Source organism: Perca flavescens, chromosome 6, assembly GCF_004354835.1.
Source record: "Perca flavescens isolate YP-PL-M2 chromosome 6, PFLA_1.0, whole genome shotgun sequence".
Taxonomy (NCBI): Eukaryota; Metazoa; Chordata; class Actinopteri; order Perciformes; family Percidae; genus Perca; species Perca flavescens.
In genome coordinates this window covers 15103663-15125303 of record NC_041336.1, presented here as the reverse complement: position 1 = coordinate 15125303, position 21641 = coordinate 15103663, and the positions used below count along the sequence as shown (strand labels likewise).

Here is a 21641-nt window from a genome sequence, read left to right as displayed (position 1 = left end):
ACCCACATGCAACACTTCAGGCTGCCGACTCCCACTTACTCACACACAGTCCATAGACTCCCACTTATTCGCACACCTATACGGAGAAGAAGATGGAGAATGGCATGCTTAGAATGAAAAGCAGGGAGTTGGCAGGGGGGGGGTTCGGTGAGTCTCCAGAGGGAGGGGCTGAGAGGGCAGAGGTGGGTGAATTAGGGGAACAAAGGAGAGGGTCTTGAATGTGGGGGCCCGCTTGAAAGAGACTCTAATTCAAGGCTGTATGAAAGCAGTTCCCGCTGTAACTGTGCCTCTTCCTAACCAGCCTTGACCTTCAGCGACAGCCTCTATCCTTCAAACCATAGCACTGTACAGCCAAACATATAAGCAGCACATTGTACGTGTGCTTTTTCTGAATAAAATGCAACTGTATAACAAAGTACACAACTGCAACCATTCCTCTGTATAGCCTGCAAGGTTATTTTAGAACATACTACAAGCTGTTTCGCTATTTATAATCACATTTTGATCTTATGTCCCCCGATAAAGAACGCACGTTTGAAAGTGCTGTTTACTTATCACTAAATTAGCATTTGGATAGTTAAAAACAATGCATGGCAACGCTCCTCTCAGCCACCTCACACACTCTGTGATCCCTTATTGTGTGTTCCACTGTCGCCAAACACACACTACGGATGTAGTCAATGCCATATATTTCAGTTTCTGTTGTCAGACTATAAAATAGTGATTTGATCGTGAATGAGGGTTATAAACGCTACCTGTTAACGGGGCTGTCAAAAACATTAATGCAAGATTGACAACTTATTAACAAGCTTCTGCAAACACAGCCAAGGCGCCTCATCTTAGCCTACAAATGTCTCTGTGATTATAAGTTTGAATAATTTGATTAAATTGTCAATTTATATTAAATGGTTTTAGAACAATATTGTTTTCTTTCATCTTAGTGTGGCAGCCCACAAGTACTATTGACCTTAGTTACTAGGATTTAGCATTTATGAGCATTCATCACAGTGTTCAGATTTATCCACTTCATCTTCAGGTGTGTCTCACTTTGATTTAGATGGAAGGACAAAAAACTGAGAAAATAGATTTTTAAATTCAATAGCATTCATGGCCTCAGAAATAAGGAAGAATGTGGTCTTGTGTGTGTGGATTCAATGACCGCATCACTCGAAATTGTCCTTACAAACTCTAATAAGTTTGAACGGTGGCATTGAAATATCATTGTTAAAAATAAATTACGAATTAATGAGAATAAATGAGAATACATGACTGTTTTTTTTCTTTAAATATTCTGTCCAAATGACTGAACCAGCATTTTCAAATCTTTCCTTTTTTATTTTCAAAGAGATCAACTGTTGGTGCTCAAAAGTGCTGCCTTGGTGTGGATTCATATGGAGAGAAAAAAAAAGATGTGTTTAAAAATGAATCCATGTTAGTGTGGACATGGCCTATGAAGCAGGCTGCTGTGAAATCAAAGAGAGGAGCGCTCACCTCCTATAGGGTCAAAGTGAGTTCTGTATTCAGGAACAGTGCTTCAAATATTGACTGCATGATAACCCATGATGCTCCTGGCTGCCTCAAATTCTCATACTTTAAGTACCAGTATACAGTATGAATGAGAGAGAGTATCGATTTGGTCTGAATGAACTCCTTGTGGTTATTTACGGTTGAGAACACCACCTGCCACTCACCTAAACCTTTTCCACCCCGACCCAAGCTTGACCAATTCAGTGCGACCGCATTAGGAGAGAAGATGAAGGACAGTGTAAAAATAAATAAAACCCTGTCCAACTGAGAGGAATGAAGAGATGGGGGACAAGGAAAGACAATATTTCCCCCTCCTCCCACCCTCGTTCCTTCCCCCTCCTCTCTCTGTTTCCTGAAACAAAAAGAGCCCAATTAAGTCAGTTTGAGTTAGGGTCTTTTGTGTGTGTGTGTGTGTGTGTGTGTGTGTGTGTGTGTGTGTGTGTGTGTGTGTGTGTGTGTGTGTGTGTGTGTAATTGTGTATCCAAATCATGAGTGTGTGTGCAATGAATGGAAATAGGGGGGCAACGTACTGTAAGTTGTAGAGACTGACTGAAAGGGGAAGGGGGGAGGAAGAAGGCGTGTTGGGGTTGTGGGGGAGAAACGGGATGGGTGAAGCACTCTCTCTCTCTCTCTCTCTCTCTCTCTCTCTAGCCTAAGAGGGCCAAACTTGCTCTCAGCTCCTCGACGGGAGACGCTGAAATATTAATCGCCACGCTCCAGCCGCAGACTAGTGAACACAATCGCTTCAAACTCCCACCCTAATGAGTGTGTTCATGAATGGCTAATGTGCACAGATGGGGGGCTGATGACTGCATAGATCTCAACGGGGTGGTGAGCGAGGGAGAGCAGGAAGGGAGGGAAGGGGGAAAGTGAATTTTCGGGAGGGCGTGGTGTTGGTGAGGGGGGTTGCAGAGGCGTGCCATGACCTTTTAAGAGCCTCCTGAAAACTTAATTAAGACTAGCCCCGCGTTACTCTTCCTTTCTTTTACTCCCTCTCCCACGCACACACCCTGGCTCATGCTCGCATGCCTGCACACACACACGCACAAAAAAATTCTCTATGATCCCTCATTCTCATCCTCTCACCTCCCAGTGCACGCTGATAGTTTATCCCCTTGCCTTTTGCACACACCACGCTGAGATGATGCACGCTAGATTTCTGGGTATACAATTTCCAAATGACTCACAAAGGCATTTTTTTTTATGAACATGTCAATTTCGAGGTAATGTTATCGCATACACACATCCTGAGATAAACAAAAACACGAGTAGACATTAAAACTGCAGAGGCAGGAATGTCGTTCCTCGCCCCCTACATGGATACATCTCAGAAAGAGCATGGAACAAAACCACAGGGCTTTAAAGAGCAAGGTGAAGAGCTTCTTCCCCTTACATGCCATTTACTTCAACAGAGAAGTTGAAATTACATCTCACTGATGGGCTGAATCCGAACCTGCTTGCAGCACAGGGCGTGTACAGGCCAAAGTGCCTTCTCAACTGGAGCTTGTTCTTTGGGGATGCTAATGCCTCACATGCATCTTTTATAGCTGAATCTGACCCGTTCTTTCACCCTTGGGGTACATTTTGCCTCGGCATCTTCATCAATGACTATTCTCCTCATCATCATTTCAAGTCCTGACGTCAGACACATTTTGATAACATGTGGTGAGTTAACAGAAATGCGGGTTAACGAGTCTTCCCAGGACTCCATTACCATAGAGGCCACCTAAGGATTAAGAGCATCCAGCGTGCAGACGCATACGCAGACACACATACATACACCGACATGCATACACTCACAGCATCTAATTAGAGGAGTGAGATGCTGTGACCTAAATCCTAACCTCTCCTCGGCAGTCAGGATCAGAGCCTCTGCTTGGATCGGTTGGATTAGGGCGGGAAAATGGAAGGTGCCTCACAGTAAGAAGTATGAGAATGGAAAGGGAAAATGTTTTGTCCAACATTAAAGTTCTCATATTTTGGTGACGTTTTATACTTCATCTTCACAGTTTATGTTGCAAGATGTTGAAATGTCCTTCTCTTCCTAAGGAACCAGTGTTTTCTTCTTACCATATATGTTTTAATACACCTACCATATCTATACATATTTATACATACAGTATATATAAGTATTTAGTAGTAGGATACTTCTATTTCCTACCTACAAATACCACCTCAATAGGATTCTCTAATGCATTTGGGCCTATATCCACAGACTGAGTTAAAAACAAGCCGCACCACAATCTGCTTTCCCTCCCCTTTTCCCCCGTTTCCTGTCTTGACTGCCAACACACTCTAGGCATGATAGTGGAAAACCAGTGGAGGTACTGAGAGGGGAATTAACCTTTGTGAAGGGACTGCATTGGCAATGCTCACCATACTTTAAGAGGTTGAGTTCAAGATTTCACTTTGCTGTCAACAGGATACTTCAGTGCATTTATCACCCTTTGTCTAATTCTGTCATCTAAATTGCAAAAATAAAGTGGATTACATATGCAGTACGTCAAATGAATAATTTTGACTGATGCCATACCTGCAGAGGCAAAATGGAAAATTAAAGCCTAGCATTTCTATGCAAAGTGCAAACCATTGTGTATCTACGGTGAGCAGTTCTTAACTTCAAAATCTATTATCTCATGTGTATTGTCTTCTCATTTTCACCATGTCCGCTTTTATAAATTAATTTGTCATCAAGCTCACAAGCCAAAAGGCAGACTGGAATCATCATTATCGAGCTAGCTGTACCCTGTGATTACCTTGATGGCCCACGTCTATCCATCACATACAAATTCCTAAAGACAGATGTAGCTGGATGGAGGCCTATTTACAGTAAGTGTGTGACTGTGAGCACCATGGATGGGTTCAGTGTGTTTGAAGATAGGGTAATGATCATATACTCTCTCTCTCTCACACACACACACACACACACACCTGTCAGTAGCTCTGCATGAGCCGATACATGCACGTGAGAAAGTGTTAAACCTCTGTGTGTGTGTGTGTGTGTGTGTGTGTGTGTGTGTGTGTGTGTGTGTGCGCATGCGTGTGTCACAGCACTCCTGGAAGGGGGGGTGCAGCGTTTCCGCCTGAGTGCGACTGTCAGCGGGCATCACTCAGCCTGGCAGTGTGGCAGGACGCGAGGATCATTAGTGGACGCGGAGGGAGCGAGAGAGGGAGCAGAATGGAGGAGAGTGAAGGAGAAAAGGGGCAGTGACTGTGTGAGTCGGGCAGGACGTCTTAATATCCGTCTTGAGAGCATTACACACACAGCAGTGCACTTTACTCTCAGTCACGCAATCGCCCCACCGCAAAGACCCCATCGTGGCCCCCTCCTCTGTCATTTTCTCCCCTCTGTCACTCTCCCTCCATCCATCCATCAAAGCCCCTTTCCCCCTGCATCTCTGATCGACCCTCTCTGTCCCTCCCCATATCTCTCAAGACGTGCGCCCTCACTTAAGCGCTGTGCGTTTCAGCTTTTCATTTCCCCAGCTCCAGATTTATCCATCCTACTTCCCTTCTCCGCTTACATCTTTCCATTTCTGCCCATTGCTCCCATTTTCACCCACTCTGCATCGTACAGCCGCTCTTCTCCGTGCACTAAGCATCATTGCAAGTTGACCTACTCTTAACCCTGGCAAGGTGAAACAACTGTTCTACACATGTGAGACATAAGCTCTTTTCGCTTCTTTTGCTTTCCCTCCTCACTCCGTCTCAGCACTTCATTCCCTGCATGTTGTCCGTGCCAGCCCTTCACTCCTTCAACCATCAAGCTTCTTCATTTGTACATTTACCCATCATTCCATTCATTCATCTGATGCTCTGTGTCAGTACGCTTCATGTCCACAGTCATTCGTGCACTGCTCGACCAGCAGCCTCTCCCTATCATTCCCTTCACCATCTCCCTCTCTTTAGTCAGAGTGATCCCTCTGATCTCCTTCTATCCCTCCCAGTCTGTGACCTGCGCTGCTGAATACCAGAATCAACATGCCTGACATTTAACAAATAGAAAAGCTTTGTCAAAGCTAGCTGTGTTAGCACACACGTGCTAATTCTCTCTTAGTTTGCTTACTCAGTAGGTTTCCAGGCCCAGGGATCCATCTGTTTGCTGTTCTGTCAGAGCATTTATCACACACAGATTAGGCCTATCCTGTTATATATATTTGTCCCAGTGAAACATTTGTGAGCTTGGTTTTGGCACCTGCTGTGAGCGTAGTTTAGTATTATATCCCTGCTGATGACAACAGTACAATCTGGCCAGATGCCAGCCTCACTAAAAGACTCCTGGATGGCATGGAGTCAGAAATGAAACTGGCATGTGAGCATTTGCACATGGAACACGTGACCACCCAGGTGCAACAGAGGACAGTGTGACAGTCACAGGCCAACACTGAAACAACTCAAACCTTCGTCTCTTAGAGATGTTTTGAAAAGTGGAACATGGGCCCAATATGACCCCTGCTTGTTTTAGGCTTTGTCCCTGTATTCTATTCATGTTATGCACTAAAATATCTATTAATTAGAATAATCCATAGTTATTAAAATAATTGTTAGTTGCAGCCCTATTAAAGTCTGAATATAGCTTTTATTTCTACAAGGGGATTTAGCAATTCCGACGTAAAAACTGAACTTCACTGTCAAACATGCTGTAAAACTCCCAACCATGCCAATCCCTGTCAATAAACACGCATCTATCCTACAGGTTTCACTCTCTCATCATAGCCAGGTAACCTATACCCTTTACCATAGATCATCTGCCACTATGGCTTGATGCTCTTGCGCTCTTTTCACACACACACACACGCGCACACACACACACGCACACACACACACACACACACACCTTTCTCAAGAGGAACACCAACGTCTAGCCCTGTGTCTCTTTCTCTCTCGCACATTCACGCACAAATTCCCTTTCATGAATTACAACCTTTTTTCTAATCACAATTCCAGATAAAACAACACTGGAAATGTTCAAAGACCGCTCCACAAACACACACAGCCTTGACCCCAGCAGCATCCCTTCAGCTGCCCCTCCCTGGCACTCATCTAGATCTCTCCCCGGCCGGTCGTTGGGCATAGATCACTTGTAAGGATTTGAGAAAAGACTTAACTAAGCTGATTGCTAAATGGGAGGGGGGCAAATTACCCTTGCACAACTGCGTGAAAACCTTCTTGGGTCATGATTTGCCTTATGTAATAGATTGTGTGTGTGTGTGTGTGTGTGTGTGTGTGTTCCCGAAATTCCACTCCCCCCACCCGCGCAGCCCCTACCCCATGCCATTTACCCATTTTGCACTAATTGAGGGATCTTTTTTCGGAAGCTGTTATTGCACGCATTTAATTATTTATTTTGACGGGAAGCAATCTGGTGGCTAGTGAAGGGATCAGGAATGTATGTGTGTGTGTGTGTGTGTGTGTGTGTGTGTGTGAAAAGTAAGAGGGAGAGAGACGGAGCAGGACTAGGTCAGCGGAGCTTTTTGGGCAAATGTGTGTGAGAGCAGAGCGTAAGCTAACTGTACTGTATGTCGGTGGGGCTTTGCATGTATGAACAGTATACAAGAAAATTACTGTTTGTGTGTGCATGTGGGTTGCATCTCAGAGAGCGTGGCTTTTTGAGTGCAATGGGAGTGCACTAATGGACGCACACTTGAGCTGAAAAGTGCAGAGTGTAGCTGAAGTGCAGCCAAGTCTGGCTTCCAGTCCTGCTTGGATGCCCTATAATCTACTCTCTACTATTCTAGCTCCCTTTCACCTCCTTCTCCATTTTCCTCACTTCTCTCTCGTCTTTCTATCTCTGTCTCTCTATCAATTTAAAGTGGACATATTATGCTTTTCCGTATTTTAATATCTACAATGTTACAAAGTCAGACTTTAATGTTAAACATGGCCAAAACAAATAATGAGGTAAATGTATTTTAGAAAAATCCCAGTGACCTCAAACTCAGATTTCTGAATGTTTAGGTTTCAACAGTTATTCTACTAGTGTTACGCAACACTTAGCTGGCCCTCTCCGGCCTTCTATGATTGGTCATCTGCTCCAGGTAGGCAGGCCTGGAGTTTTTCATTTTTTTTAAGCTACGATGGTGTTACCATTGTCACATGTAGCTACATGCTAAAGGCAGTGAAAGATGTCATCTTTGCTGCCAATGTTGTTAAATGACACATTACTGCTGAAACATTTCCGATTGGATAGTATTTGGTTCAGAAGCCTTTATCTGCAATTTTTGACAGTAGAAAGTGCTGCTTGGTTAAGGTTACCATGGGCATGCTCCCCTGTCAGAACATTTTGTCTATTTAAATGTTTAAATGCATCAATCTGGTGCATTTTGAAAATAAATTCAGACAACAAGCATGTTCTATGTGTGGAGACATGCCTCCACATGTAATTATGTAATTATATATTTAAAAAATTTTATGGCAAAAAATATTCCTTCAAATTATGCATATGCTTATTTTTTAAAACTAAGTGATGTATAACCAGCAGAAGACACATTATATGTGAGGTAAGTTTAGAGACCCAACTCTATTTAATTATTAAAATATTAAATGTTTTTGGCAAAAAATATTCCCCAGAATTATGAATATGCTTATTTTTTTAAAGTGAGTGCTGTAGTACAATTAGCAGGAGACAAGTTATAATTGAGGTAAGTTTGGAGACACTACCTTACTTAATCGTTTAATTAATACATATTTTTGTTGTATCGCTTTTTGGTGTTGTAGCCTAGTTTGTAGACGGTCCCTAAGCACTCGCCTTACTGCCGTCTCACCGCCGGCTGCTCGTAGAGACCAATGTTATTTCTCCAGGTAGGAGGACGGCTTGTTTTGATGAAAATTAGTTTGTAGCTCGTTGTTTACCTTACTACGGTAGGAAAGATGCGTCGTTTGTGATTTAATAACATTTCGCTGTAGAGTAATTGATCTCAGAAGTTCGAATCCGTGAATATCTTTCTAACTTTACCAAAGTTGAGCACTGAGCAGCACTTACTAGATTCCAGGAAACACGCTGGCCAATCAGAGCAGACTGAGCTTTTTCGGGAGGGGGGGCTTAAAGAGACAGGCGCTCCAACAGAGCGTCTCATACAGAGGGTGAATACAGGTGCAGCAGCCATGGGCAAGTGTTTTGTGAACAGTAAAGCATGTAAACATGTCCTAGTACAAACGCAAAATACGTATGTATGAACCTGAAAATGCTATATAATAGTTCCCCTTTAATATTTTCATCCCTGTTTCATTGACTCCCCACTGCCTCCCTATTAAATCTCTTTATCCTGGTTCTGAGAATGAAGAGACGTGGATCAGCATCATCGCTTGCAGGCCGCTGACTTTCCTTTCTTCTTGGTTCCCCCCTCCCTGCTGTGCAGTGAAGAGAATGAAATAAGGGAAGACGACATGCAACCACCAGTAGTCTTGACCTTTATCAAGCTCTAGCGCCTGAGGCAGGCTGAATGAGACATTAAGAAAATGACTGAGCATTATTAACCCCTACTTACTTACACACACATGTACAGGCACACTGTCTGGTCTAAAAAATGGCTCTGATGCCTGTTTCCTTGGCCGGCACTTTTCTGACAAGGATATGCTAAAGATAAATGATCAGACTGGGAATAACACTTATGCATTCTACGTCACATCACTTTAGAAAGAAAAGAATGGCAAGACCAGCCCGGCCTGCCTGCTCAGATTGTTTAACTGTGATTGATCCCTTGTCGAGCTCCAGCTTCCCAGCACTCCCGTGAATGCCAAGTCCTGTTGAGAATTGATGCTTCATTATAAACCAACCACACAAGTTCTTCAAATGATGCATCAGCCTCTGAGAGAAAGCTAGACCTGTGAGGGCCAGATGTTAACCCTGACGGTGGCAGTCCCAGCCAAGCTGCACTTGCTAATGATAGATAATTTCCCTGCTCTCTTCTTCTTCTTCTGTCTTTCTCTTTTGTGCCTGTGTGCACGTGTGCGCGACTGGCGCATGTGCATGTGTGGCCATCCTTCTATTCCAGTCAATCAATGAGCAGAGACAATTCCCCGAGTGACATTTACGGAGAAGAAAGAGAGCCATTTATCACTTTAGTTTTGGGATAATAAAGGAATGACTGAATGAGCCAGAGTGTGTGTATGTGTGTGAGGGACAGATCAGGCGAGAGAGAGAGAGAGAGAGAGAGAGAGAGAGAGAGAGAGAGAGAGAGAGAGAGCGACAGAGCTAAAGATGAAAAGGGGATTTCAAAAGCACATGAAAGGAGCAGGAGAAATAAGCGAGGGAAGAGGAAAATGAGTGATAAAAAGGCTACTTTGTGGGGAGGACTGTGAGTGTGAAATAGAACAAGTGAGGAGAGAAGAGAAGGCCGTGAGTGACTGACAGAGAAAAAGAGAGCACGAGAAAGAAGGGTATGAAAAAAAGCCTTGGGTACGGAAAGAAAAAAGGCAGAGAGACCGAGGAGGGGATAGAAAAAGGCTCTCGGCACACAGAGAGAAAACGAAGGAGAAAGAGGGGGAAGAGATGAAGACGGGGGAAAAAAGGTCCAAGAGAAAGGGGGAGAGGAGACAGAGCGAGGCAGACATGCTGGGTTCATTCAGGGCTATGAGCCGACTTGGAGTTCAGACCTCACACAGTTAGCATACTAAACACCGGACCCAGTGTCCTGACCCAGATTCAAGCCGGTGACATACAAATCCAATTGGGGAGGGAAGAATTTCACCAACCTCTCCCCCCCCTCCCCGTCTGACCATACTTCCCCTCAAACACACAAAAACACACCCCTTCCCCTAAATCCCAGCTGGTCTCACAGTCACCTCATAACCCAACAACCTCGCCCCAATCCTGTAACCTCCCCACACATATGCTGGCTCCCACACAGATTTGCTCACACATGGGTTGTTTTACACATACAAATGTGCCCAGGAAGAACCACACATGTAAAGTGATTTCTTTCCAAGGTCAGTTTCCTCTTTTTCGGCTCAGGTGAGCAGACATTCCAGCTCAGCGCGGTGCTGCGGTGGTTGCAGACCGGCAGCAACCCTAGGTGACCTGAGCAGCTCCATCCATCAGCCGCAGTCACATGGCCCAGCCGCAGCATATCCACCAGCCATTAGCATAACAAGCATCTTTTTTTGAACATAACTCTTGCTACTCTGCTGCCCTCAGATTTTCTCTCCACCTGCTCCAATCAGTCAACGTTAACTACATTTCCCTTTGTGAGCCGGCTCCCTCCATCACTTGCCGGAGCCGCCAAACTCAGGTAAACTGATCGACGGCCCTTATACGCTCTTCCTTCGCTTCCCGCAATCCTTTGGCTCATGACAAGACTTGATGGACAGGCAGAGAGGAGTGAGAGACCGGGCACGTGGCTGCCATGAAGGGCCCGGAGATGGAGCATTGTGAAATACACCGTTTAGCTCGGTATACATCATCTCTTTCTCAGGGATAGACACGGCAATATGCGTGCACGCAAACACACACATTTACGTGCACATGGCCATCAATCCCTTGCATACAGGAAGAGATATCCGACGAAGAGAAAAATTGAATTAGGAAATATGGGCACCATGATTTGTGGGAAGCGAGTTTTGTGGCCGGGAGAGAAATACAGCTTGGAGCGCACTTCATCTTATAGCGAGAGCAACAAGGAAGAAGCATCTGTGTTGTTTATCTAAAGCCCCATCTAGTTACAATGGCTTGATCTGAAATATACATATACATGTATGACAAGATGGCCCATTATGTTGCTCTCTCGGCAGGGCTTCGGTGAATGGACTGAATGGAAACCCATCAGTCAGTGTAAATTATGAAGACAAGATACATTACATAAGCCTAAAGATGGGCATGCAGAGGAGTATTATTGTAGCCTGATATCAATCATGGCAACACATTTTCTATAGTGTCATCAATATGATAATATGCTATAGGCTATTTCAAGGATAAACTCGCTATTATAATATATCACAAAGCATATAACCACAGCAAAACACATTAGGCTTTGTAGTGTGCATCATCATAAGCCATTATATGGCTTATGTTTTAGATGGATCTGGAAATATTCAAATGGTACTTCAGTCTTAATGAACCGTAAACCATATAACCTACGAGAGCTGCTACTAATGATTATTTTCTTCATCAAAAGAGGTTATTGTTTACAATTAATTGTTTAGTCTACACCATGTCAGAAAACTGTCAAGGAGCAGCATTACATTTATAATGATATGAAACCAAGAAAAGCAGCAAAACTTCACATATGATATGAGAGTCTGGAAACTGCAAACATTTGGCATTTACCTCTGACAAATGACTGAAATGATTTATCGATTATCAAAATAGTTGGCGATAATTTTTTTTTCCTGCTGATCAACTATGATAAATCAACTCGTTTCAGCTCTACAACCAACCACATCATCCTGCAGATTGCGTCTTTGTTGGCCGACAAAACTAAACATTCCTTAGCGATGCCCAAAGTGCATGGTCTGTGTCTAATCAGAAATATACGAGGCACATCTTTGAGTACAAAGAAAATAGCATGTTCGTAGTACATTACTGCTATTAAGGTGTACACTAATATGGAGTAGGCCAGCCTGAGGCCGTCTTGCTGTGATAGGGGTGAGTATTGGAGACGGAGCAGAACAGAGTGGAGCAGAGCAGGCCCTGTAGTGGTAGAGAAAAAGACAGAGAGAGTCGACCCAGCGTGACTACCGCCTGCCTGAGTGGAGCAGCCTGCCTGCAATTAAGGTGGAATCAGGGAGAAATCTGCGCTGCCTTGATAATGAGCCTCGTCTGAATTATTAACGAGAGCTGTTCCCCCGGGACCCGGGCTCCCACTGAGCCCATCAAAACCCCCCCTCCCCCTCCCCTACCAACACACCCACATGCACACACAGACACACACTGATGCAGGGAAGAGGGAGAGAAATGCAGTCATAAACATCAACACACACATAACGACAATCACACATTATGCACGTTGACACAGATGAGCAACAAGCAGGCTGCTACACACGGAGACCAGAATTTCAAGCACCACGAGGGCCAACACGTTTTTTTTTTAACACGCTGAAGTGAATATCCAAAGTCATTCACAACATTTGTAATACAAATAACATTTCTCAGGGACAAAATAACTTCATACGCTGCCATCAGATTGAAACTGACAGACTTTTCTCTGTATTCGAATCACCACTTGACTGAATTTGTAGAAGAACCCCTTTCAATAAATTAAGTTAACCCTAACCCTTACTCTACTGTTCGAGCACGTGTAATAACAATGGGCATTTTCTTAACCACATTAAATTGAGAAACAGCAGGTATTTCATTTCTGAGAAGTAAGCCAATTATTAGATGAGTCATTTATTGCCTATTAGTATAAGTATTTATGGTCATGAATGAAAAATGCTTTATTCTAAGAACCCCTCCCTCTATCCTAGTTCAGAAAACCGTCTAAACTAGCAAGAATATGAGCAATACAAAAAAAATGTATTAGAAGGATGGTGATGGCGCAGTGGATATGACACATGCCTTTGGTGTGGGAGATCTGGGTTCAATTCTGCGATACATCAACCAATGTGTCCCTGAGCAAGACATTTAACCCATAGCTGCTCCAAAGGTGTGCGGCCTCTGACAAATGTAGAAATTGTAAGTCGCTTTGGATAAAAGCGTCAGCTAAATGACATGTAATGTAATGTAAAGAAGGACTACAAGCTGCAGGGGTATTGGTGTCAATAGGATGTGGCTGGAGGGTAATTAAGCAGGAACCCAGCAACTTTTACTCCCATTTTATTGAAACGTGGGTATTGTGATTCGTATGCTAGAGCTCACTGTGTACCCAGACATATACACCCCTCAGCAGAAGAAGACCTCATTCTGTCCCCCCCCCCCTTCTCCCCAATTTCATAACCCATTCCCTGGAAATAAGAAGAGATGTGTTCCAATCACCCTGCACTGGGGTAACACTCAAGGCTGCTGCCCCCCCTCCCCTCCCATCAAATCTTCATGACATCAAACTTGCACAGCCTCAGAGAGAAACACACACCACATTCTGTCCCTGCAGCTGTGAGCGGTTTTGCCAAAAAAAATCCGCAGGCGCTTACCAAACAGAGCCACGCCTTCCACATGAGCCAATCGCTGCGAGTCAGACAGGTTTCAAAACAAATCAGACAGCAAAACAGCACCACAGAAAGACGCTTCCGCTCTCGGTCAGCCCCCTCCTCTCCCAAAAATGGTTCACCCCACCCAAGAACAGAGTGTTCCTCCATGGGTGGTTTGAGGAGGCACAAGTGTGTTGTGTGTTTCGTGCAAATGTGTGCGCGCATGAGCCAGAGGGAATAGTGGAAACCATCACCCTAAATAGTACAATGGGAAAAGAATGACAATTTCTCTTTGTTTCACGATGCTTCTTCAGTTTAGGAAAACTAAATGAACTGAAAGGAGTATTTAATATTGTGAGAAATGTCACCAAACGGCTGTGAAAAAAAAATAAAAAATGCAGAGCCATGGGTAATAGGCTTGGTAAGAAATGCATCAACAGCTGAAGAAGAACATCCAAATTAGTTCAACCCTGTCGAATTGGGAACTTGACGGTCTCATCCCCTTGTATTCTGCTCCAAAAGACCCAGTAGCTGAGAGGAGTCGAGTTAGGGAAAATCCAGCATTGTTATCCTATTATCTCTGAGATAATGTGAGATATGAGAACGCTCTTAGATGAGAGGAGGCACGCTGCTTAAGGCAGTCTAGATCACTGGCAGGAGACTGACGCCACAGCTCACTTGAGAAACACTCCTCACCTCAATTGGCCCATGTGCCAAAAAACACCAAGAGAGAAAGAATGCATAGAATGTCTAATAGATGGATGGAGTGGCAGAGAAAATCAGAGAGATGGTAAAAGAGGAGATAACATGGGTTTCTGCTAGATGGAGTGATGGGAGAGAGCGAAGTAATATCAAAGGCAAAATTATATTGTTTTTCAAATTACTGTCTCCTGATTGCTGTCTCCCGTATTTGAATGCGTACCCATGCTTTGGTAATTTGCATGTGCATTAATCATTTTCAGTGAGAAATGAACTGCCACGGCTGCCTGAAGGCTGCAGGGGGAAGAGGCAGTGAGAACGGGCTTTTTGGCATCAGATACCTGGCTCAACCCGAATATACTGCCTGAACCCAACCTGGCTCCGGCTGCAGGAGCCAAGGGGAGATGTAAGGTGCTCATAATCCTACGCCATAAATCTGTCCAGCATGCATCATATGGTCTCATTTTCTGAGTGTGTGTGTGTGTGTGTGTGTGTGTGTGTGTGTGTGTGTGTGTGTGTGTGTGTGCATGTGTGCCTGTCGCACTCTCAAATTACTCTGCTCCCATGAGCCAAGACGGAGGATAAAATATGAATCAGCTGAAGTCTAGGATAGTTTCCAGTCTCTCCGGTCTCCCCAACCATCATCAACAAGCGACACAAGCATGCATTCCAACACACACACACACACACACACACACACACACACACACACACACACACACACACACACACACACACACACACACACACATCCACAACAGACACACGAAAGCATCTCCACACACAAAGTTTCAAGTCTCTCCACTTCATGCTAAGCTTCTGTCAAACACACTCTGCTGCATATCCCTCATATTTATGTTTCTCTACTGCAGTCGCTGGAGCACATGCATAGCGACAGGATTATGAGTCTGTCTGTCTCTTTACCTACTGTATTAATCAATTAGATAAAGTGATATGATCCAGCACTGTTATAAATACTACTGCCTGTGGAGACAGGGGTTATGTGCCTTTACAGAAGATACATTTACCTGGAGAGACATCTTTCTTTCTCTCCTCTTCATTTCCTCACATGCAGTTTGTCTTTCCTCTTCTCTTCCCTTACAGTCACTGTGACATTTCTCTCTCATTCTTTAGCTCCAACTTTCTGGTCTGTCTGATTTCTGTCATTAAAGGAAGCCCCATGACTTTTGCCCTGCTGGCCCTGAACAGACCGCTACCTAAAGACACTTTATTTACGCTATAAGCTTTGGATTAAAGTGTCTGAGTGACTGCCTGGCACCCTTGCCGACCTGCAACGCAATCCCCTGGCATCGGACTGCCCCAAGCGCCGCAAAAAGCCCTGTAAACAACTATAAGGAAAAATATATAAAGTAGGCAGAAACTAGACTAATTCCATACTGATGCACTAAACTTGCAATTGCATACACCCCGAACATATTGTAATGATATCTTAGAGGCATGTATCTCACACTTCTATTTAAAGTTACAATATCAAAGAGCTCCGTTTTGTTTTCTTTTGCGGCACCGATGGCGATATTTGGGTATTGCAGGTGTGTTTTTGGATCTCACTTTCACTTGTTTTTAAAGATTCATCACTCGTCTTGTTTGTATCGGCCATAGTAACTGTTACAACTTGCGATGCTATCAGAGACCGGAAAAAGACAGCTTAAAAACATAAGGGAGTTGAAAGTGACTCTGTTGCGTTAGCGCCGCCTACGCTCTCTGGCAGACCAACCACTGCTGGGTGATGGGAAACATGTCACTAACGTCGCCACAGACATCCAGTTTGTAATATTGCAAATGAAAGGGCTTTCATCAGTGGGCCATATAGGCTTAATCACCATCGTGTTACCTAATTTGGCGAGTGGCTTAACAGAAGTTTTATTCAATTTAAATCTTCAAGATTATTACTTTAATATACTTATACACCAAAAGGGTTGATGTATTATGGGTTTTTGTATTCCATATCTACCCACGCTGACATATACAATAAAGCAATCCCCCCAGCATAACAATGGCAGTATCTAACCCCCTTGAAGTTAATGAACTTCTAGGCGCCTACAGGGCAATCCCCACACCAAGTTGCCTTTAAACCCCACCATTAGAGGCATTATGAAGTCAAGAGCGAGACTACGTCGCATTCTCTGCAGTGACATGCTGTCAGACCAATCAGCAGGCCCAAACACACATGTCTATAGAAGTAGACAGCCCCTCCCCCTGCACTAGCCCTCACAAAGACACACACAACACTGCCAACCCTGACGCTTTGTTGCAACTGACATGTGCTTCTCCCACACACAAATGCAGTATGCATCCACATGCAGCCATGGATGTATTTAGATATAATAAGCCATAAAGACATAAAACCCAACCATAAATACGGGGGTTCAGAAACAACCGCAAACTTCAAAGAATCCTGCAAATTTCTATGTTGAATCAGCTTAGAACACAGAACACTGGGAAATAGAGGCCAGTGAGGTTGCCATTAATCTACACTGCAGTAGTGACTGTGGAAGGTATAACCAGGTTCACAAGTGCACAATTCTACGTGACCTCCCTTTATTAGTAAGGAGGTGATTAGGAAGTCATGACCTGAGAATACTGCAGACTTCCTAGAAGTCAGAAGCCATTAGGTATTTATAGGAGCTTAATGGTACTGTCTAGGTGTACTGGCTGTCTAGCACCCATCATAAAGCCATCAACCCCAACCCAACCCCCCGTACGCCTGCCTCCTACGCAAACTGCCAAGCTATACCACTTAATTTCATTTTATTTCATCAGCAGCTAACCAACAATTCTCAATTCTTTTATCTTTTTCCGTCCTTTCCCTGCCACAACAACAACAACAAAAGCAGACTGTTTTGCATGAAATGCTTTGCTCGTGCGTGATACTGTTGATTGAGATGAACATATAGTGGATGATACAAGTCATGTTTTCCAACTGTCAAATACAATTGCCTGATATGATTGTAAAATTACATGTATGAGAGTGCACCTGTGTTGTGCACAAGTGAGCATGATTTGGGGTCCTGGGTCCTTCATATTAACCTTGTCAAACTTGGTCTTACGAGCTGACTTTACACGCTATATATCCCACTGTTGATCTCTCATAAAACAAATCGTGTTTTAAGTGTCCACACTGTTTTTTTAGTCTGTCACACTCCCAACAAAACAAATATTCCACATGGCTTCATTATGTATTCATAATCCTGCAAATTCAAATGGGATTTTCATTTGATGAGCCAAATTAAAAGTTGAACACATTTATTGCAAGATCCGAGGTAGGCAGTTGCATCAGAAATTAGGGTTTTACTGTACATGTATGCATGCTGCTGAATGAATATGTCCATATGCTGTTTGTTTGGTTCCTTTAAGTAAGCTACACATATTTGGTTCCTGTAAGTAAGCTATACATTGGATTCTTAAGTGTATGTTTACATTACGATTCTGTCACTGACCAAAACAGGTCAGCCCTGTTACTCACATTATGGCTGCCTGCTTTAAACGACTTACCTAATGCCCCGTGATTACCTGGAATGGGCCCCATGTCTCGCCTGTGGCCTGAAATAGCCCAGAAGCTAAGACTGCCACTGTCAACACCCCCTAATTTGCAGTTTCTTAAATAGCAGACTAGGACTTTGGCGCTAAAGATAAAGAGCCCCTGTGGTGGAAGACTCTTGGTGCAACTGCTGCACGAATGAAACAATTTTTTACGTGGAGACACACCTTAGCAGTTCATTTTAATGGGACAGGCTTATGGTGTCAATTCAGGTGCTTGTGATTAAGGCAGAGACTCAACTCAACAACAGAGTTTATGTTATGCAACAGCAACTCAAGTTTTGACAAGACTGATTCCTCAGAAAGGCAAAAAATATGAATGCATGTTGTTGGATACATGCCATTATTTTGGTTTTTGATTGTATTTGATGATATGAGTGACACGCCTTGATAGTTCTGGGCGGGAATAAAGCATGTGATGCTGCCAACTCAACAACTGAAACAGTCTTATCAATAATGTCTCTATGCTGGAAAACAGTAATGGCTAACCAATGAGAAGTCATGTTTAGTGGTATTGCTTGAGAAAAAAAACAGCAAGATTCTGATGACTGACAATGCATCCGCAAAGAGCTATCATACCATACAGCCTTATAAGTTCTCACACATTGGAAATGGTCTTTTTAGATGCTAACTACAATAGGTCTCCACTCAGCAAAGGTGCACCATGAGGACAAGTACTTCTGCCCTGCTGATCTCTGTGCCCCTTCTCCCTGTCCTTAGATGGCCATAAAGAATAGCAACATAATGAGGCTGGGAGCAGAGGCTGACAACATGGGCAGATGTCCAGGAGGTTACTCTAGGCTCTCAGCCAGCCAGGCAGGCAGCGGTGGCGGTGTGTGGTCAGTTGTGAACATCTGTCTGAATATTTACATTGTGGACAGCTGACCTGTGAGCTACTACAAGTGCCCCTCTGTTGATGCGTTTTATTTTATTTTTTTAAAAAGAAGAAGAAAATATGTGATGCCCATTTGCATCAAAATGCACTGAATAGTTTATTCTATTTAACTGCTTGCCTTATTTGCAGCAGTTGTGGAAATAAGTAATTTACCATTGTGGTCCTTCTCCTGGTGAAAGGATGTCATGCACTACTACGCTGTTGCCCATCATGAGCTGATCTGAGATGAGCAAAGCCTTGTTACACACACACACACACACACACACACACACACACACAGCAAGTAACTACATCCCAGTCTATTTCATTCTGCCATCAATGGTCCATTAGAATGACTGACGGCAGTAATGAACTAAGACAAGATAACGCATGGCACCATTCATGCGTAACCGACACGGAATCCCATGGTGACATTTGTATGGCACCATATCATAATGGCTTAGTGAATGGGAATAATACTCGATATTATCACTAGACATCCCATCATCATGTGTTAGTCCTTACCTTCCAGCCAGCTGAGCTATTACTGTCGCCCTTATCCTTGAAATAGGGCACATAACGGACCATCCAGTCATATATCTGTGACAGCGTGAGTCTCTTTTCTGGGGTGCTCTCAATGGCGCGGGTAATGAGATCCGCGTAGGACTGGTTCCCCCACGCGTTCCGCCGCGAGGATTTGGCTTTGCGCAGCGGTCCGGTCACATCGAGCGCCGCGCCAGCCAGGCATGGGTGCGTCGCGCCTGTGGGTGCCGGGGCGCCGGCTGGATGCTTCAGTTCTCCCGGCGTTCCGCCCACGAGCCCCGCTATACAAGCCGGGACATCCTCTGGTTCCACCTTGATGTTGGCCAGTGGAAGAACCCCACTGACCTCTTGTCCACCGGGGAAGTCCTCCGGGCAAGGCAGCGGCCAGGTGCATGAGCGAGGCCGGCTTTGCGGCTCGAAATCCGAATCAACCTGATGAGTGTCTAATTCGTCGTCCTCCATCATCAACATTTACCTTTCAGTTGAAAATGGAGAAGAAAAAAAAAATCAAATGAAGAGCAAGGGAGGGAAATACCTCCACGATTCCCGTATCCAACTGTCCTATCACTTGACGTTGAAATTTGCCTTGTAATAATGCTGTTAAGCTTACAGCCGGAATCAATCAAGAGGCAATTCAGCGGAGTAAAAAGATCATGATGAATACAAGCAAAAATCACAGCCTCGCGTGTAGAGACAAGAGAAGTAATAAAAGTAATAATAATTTTTCGTCCATTTTACCTGGAGTAAAATACCAAACGGTGAATAAAATGCTTCCTATTTAAGTCCACATCACCACAAAGCAGTCTATCTCAAACGCGTGTCAGAGCCAGTCATGGGGGCTTTTCAATCCAGTTGCAGCAACAGATGATATTTCAGATAAGGAGCATATTTGCAAAGCAGTCGTCGATAAATCCTCCAGAAGACAACGGGAAGAATGGGGAAAGAGGGGGAGAAATCACCAGAGCTGTGTTGAGAGCATCCACTGAGGCGATAATGCGTGATTACCGTGAATTATTAAATCTTCCAGTCTGCACGGATTAAGCTGGCAGCGGCACATTCAAGTCCATTCAGCCTGAACAGCACCCAACTGTCTGCAATTATAATGAAGAGGAGTGCGCATGTGACGAATCGATAAATTCCCAGCCTGAGAAATATAAAGAAAAGAAATATATAGTCCAGCGATCGAATTTCGTATCCACTTGTCAGCTTGATAAAATAGTCTTTTATCACACCTCCTCTTGCTCCCCTCTATCCCCCTTGCCTTTTCTCACTCTCTCAGATCCCACACATGTTCTCATTTGCTTACAACTCGTTCTGTCGATGTGAACCGAGGATGACGCGCCGGCGCTGTAGTGGAGATGCTGCCAATTGGAGTGCGCTCACGAAATCAATACTCTCCGTACATGATTACAGCGAAATCCCTCTCGCTCTCGCTCTCTCTCTCTCTCTCTCTCTCTCTCTCTCCCTCGCTTTCCATCTCTGATATGAACAGAGGGAGCAAACCCCCCAATTCTTCATCAAAACTCTGCATAATAATATTTCTGGCGAAGCGTCACCAGGCGCTTTGCGTGCCAGACTCCACGTCCTGTGGTGATAAAACAAGACAATGTGAAAATTACACAAGGGGAAATTCCTGCATAATCCTGATTTTTTTTTTTTTTTTTGTCTTTTAAAAATACATGTGTTTGATCTGCCTTTGTGCATAACAAATCGCCCCGTGCAACGTGTGCAGCGTCCAAATGCCCTCCAGGGAGAACCACGGTGTGCATGGAGGTTTCACCTCTGCTGATTATTTGCGGGCTATACCTCAGCCAGTGTAATTTTCTATACCGATTAGACAGATTTAGTCCAGATTAGGAGAGATTAGGTAACCCTAGATTTTAATCCGGGAGGAGTGAGGTGAAATGGGGCTTTTCAGAGGCCAGATTGAAAGATCATCTCTGCTCCGCACACCAACCAAAGTGAGGAGGCATAAAACACTTGCACATTATCATCTCAAATCGCATTTGCCAAGCATCGACGCAAGAGACACGCTTCTCTGGCAGACACAGCCTTGGCCAGACCAGTGTGCGTAATTCTGCTACACTGACCAAGGGGGATTCCGCCCCTCCATCCCACCACCCCCTCCTGAATCTGACAGGCGGACACACAGGTGCTCGAATCCAATTGGCTGTTTATTTTTGGCTTGTTTTATTTTAAATGCTATTAGATGTTTTTATTTTGTATCGGGACTGTAGCCTCACACTCCACCTTTCTCCAAAAGATTTGATGAGCTCACAAGCCATTCTACAGCAACAGTCTGCTTCACATTTCTATACACGTTGACAGCTGTTATGATGGTTACTGTGGAGACAATATTACTTATTCATTGACTTTT

The 21641-nt window shown here is 44.1% G+C and overlaps 1 protein-coding gene across 1 annotated transcript in view; it reads right to left on the bottom strand.

The window, feature by feature from the left end:
* Positions 1–19735, bottom strand: part of LOC114557849 (forkhead box protein O3) — a 28547-nt gene extending 8812 nt beyond the window's left edge. The window contains exon 1 of the mRNA XM_028581531.1: positions 19247–19735. Within this exon, the coding sequence (XP_028437332.1) occupies positions 19247–19735 (489 nt within the window). The remainder of the gene's footprint in view (positions 1–19246) is intronic.
* Positions 19736–21641: the final 1906 nt, after the last annotated feature.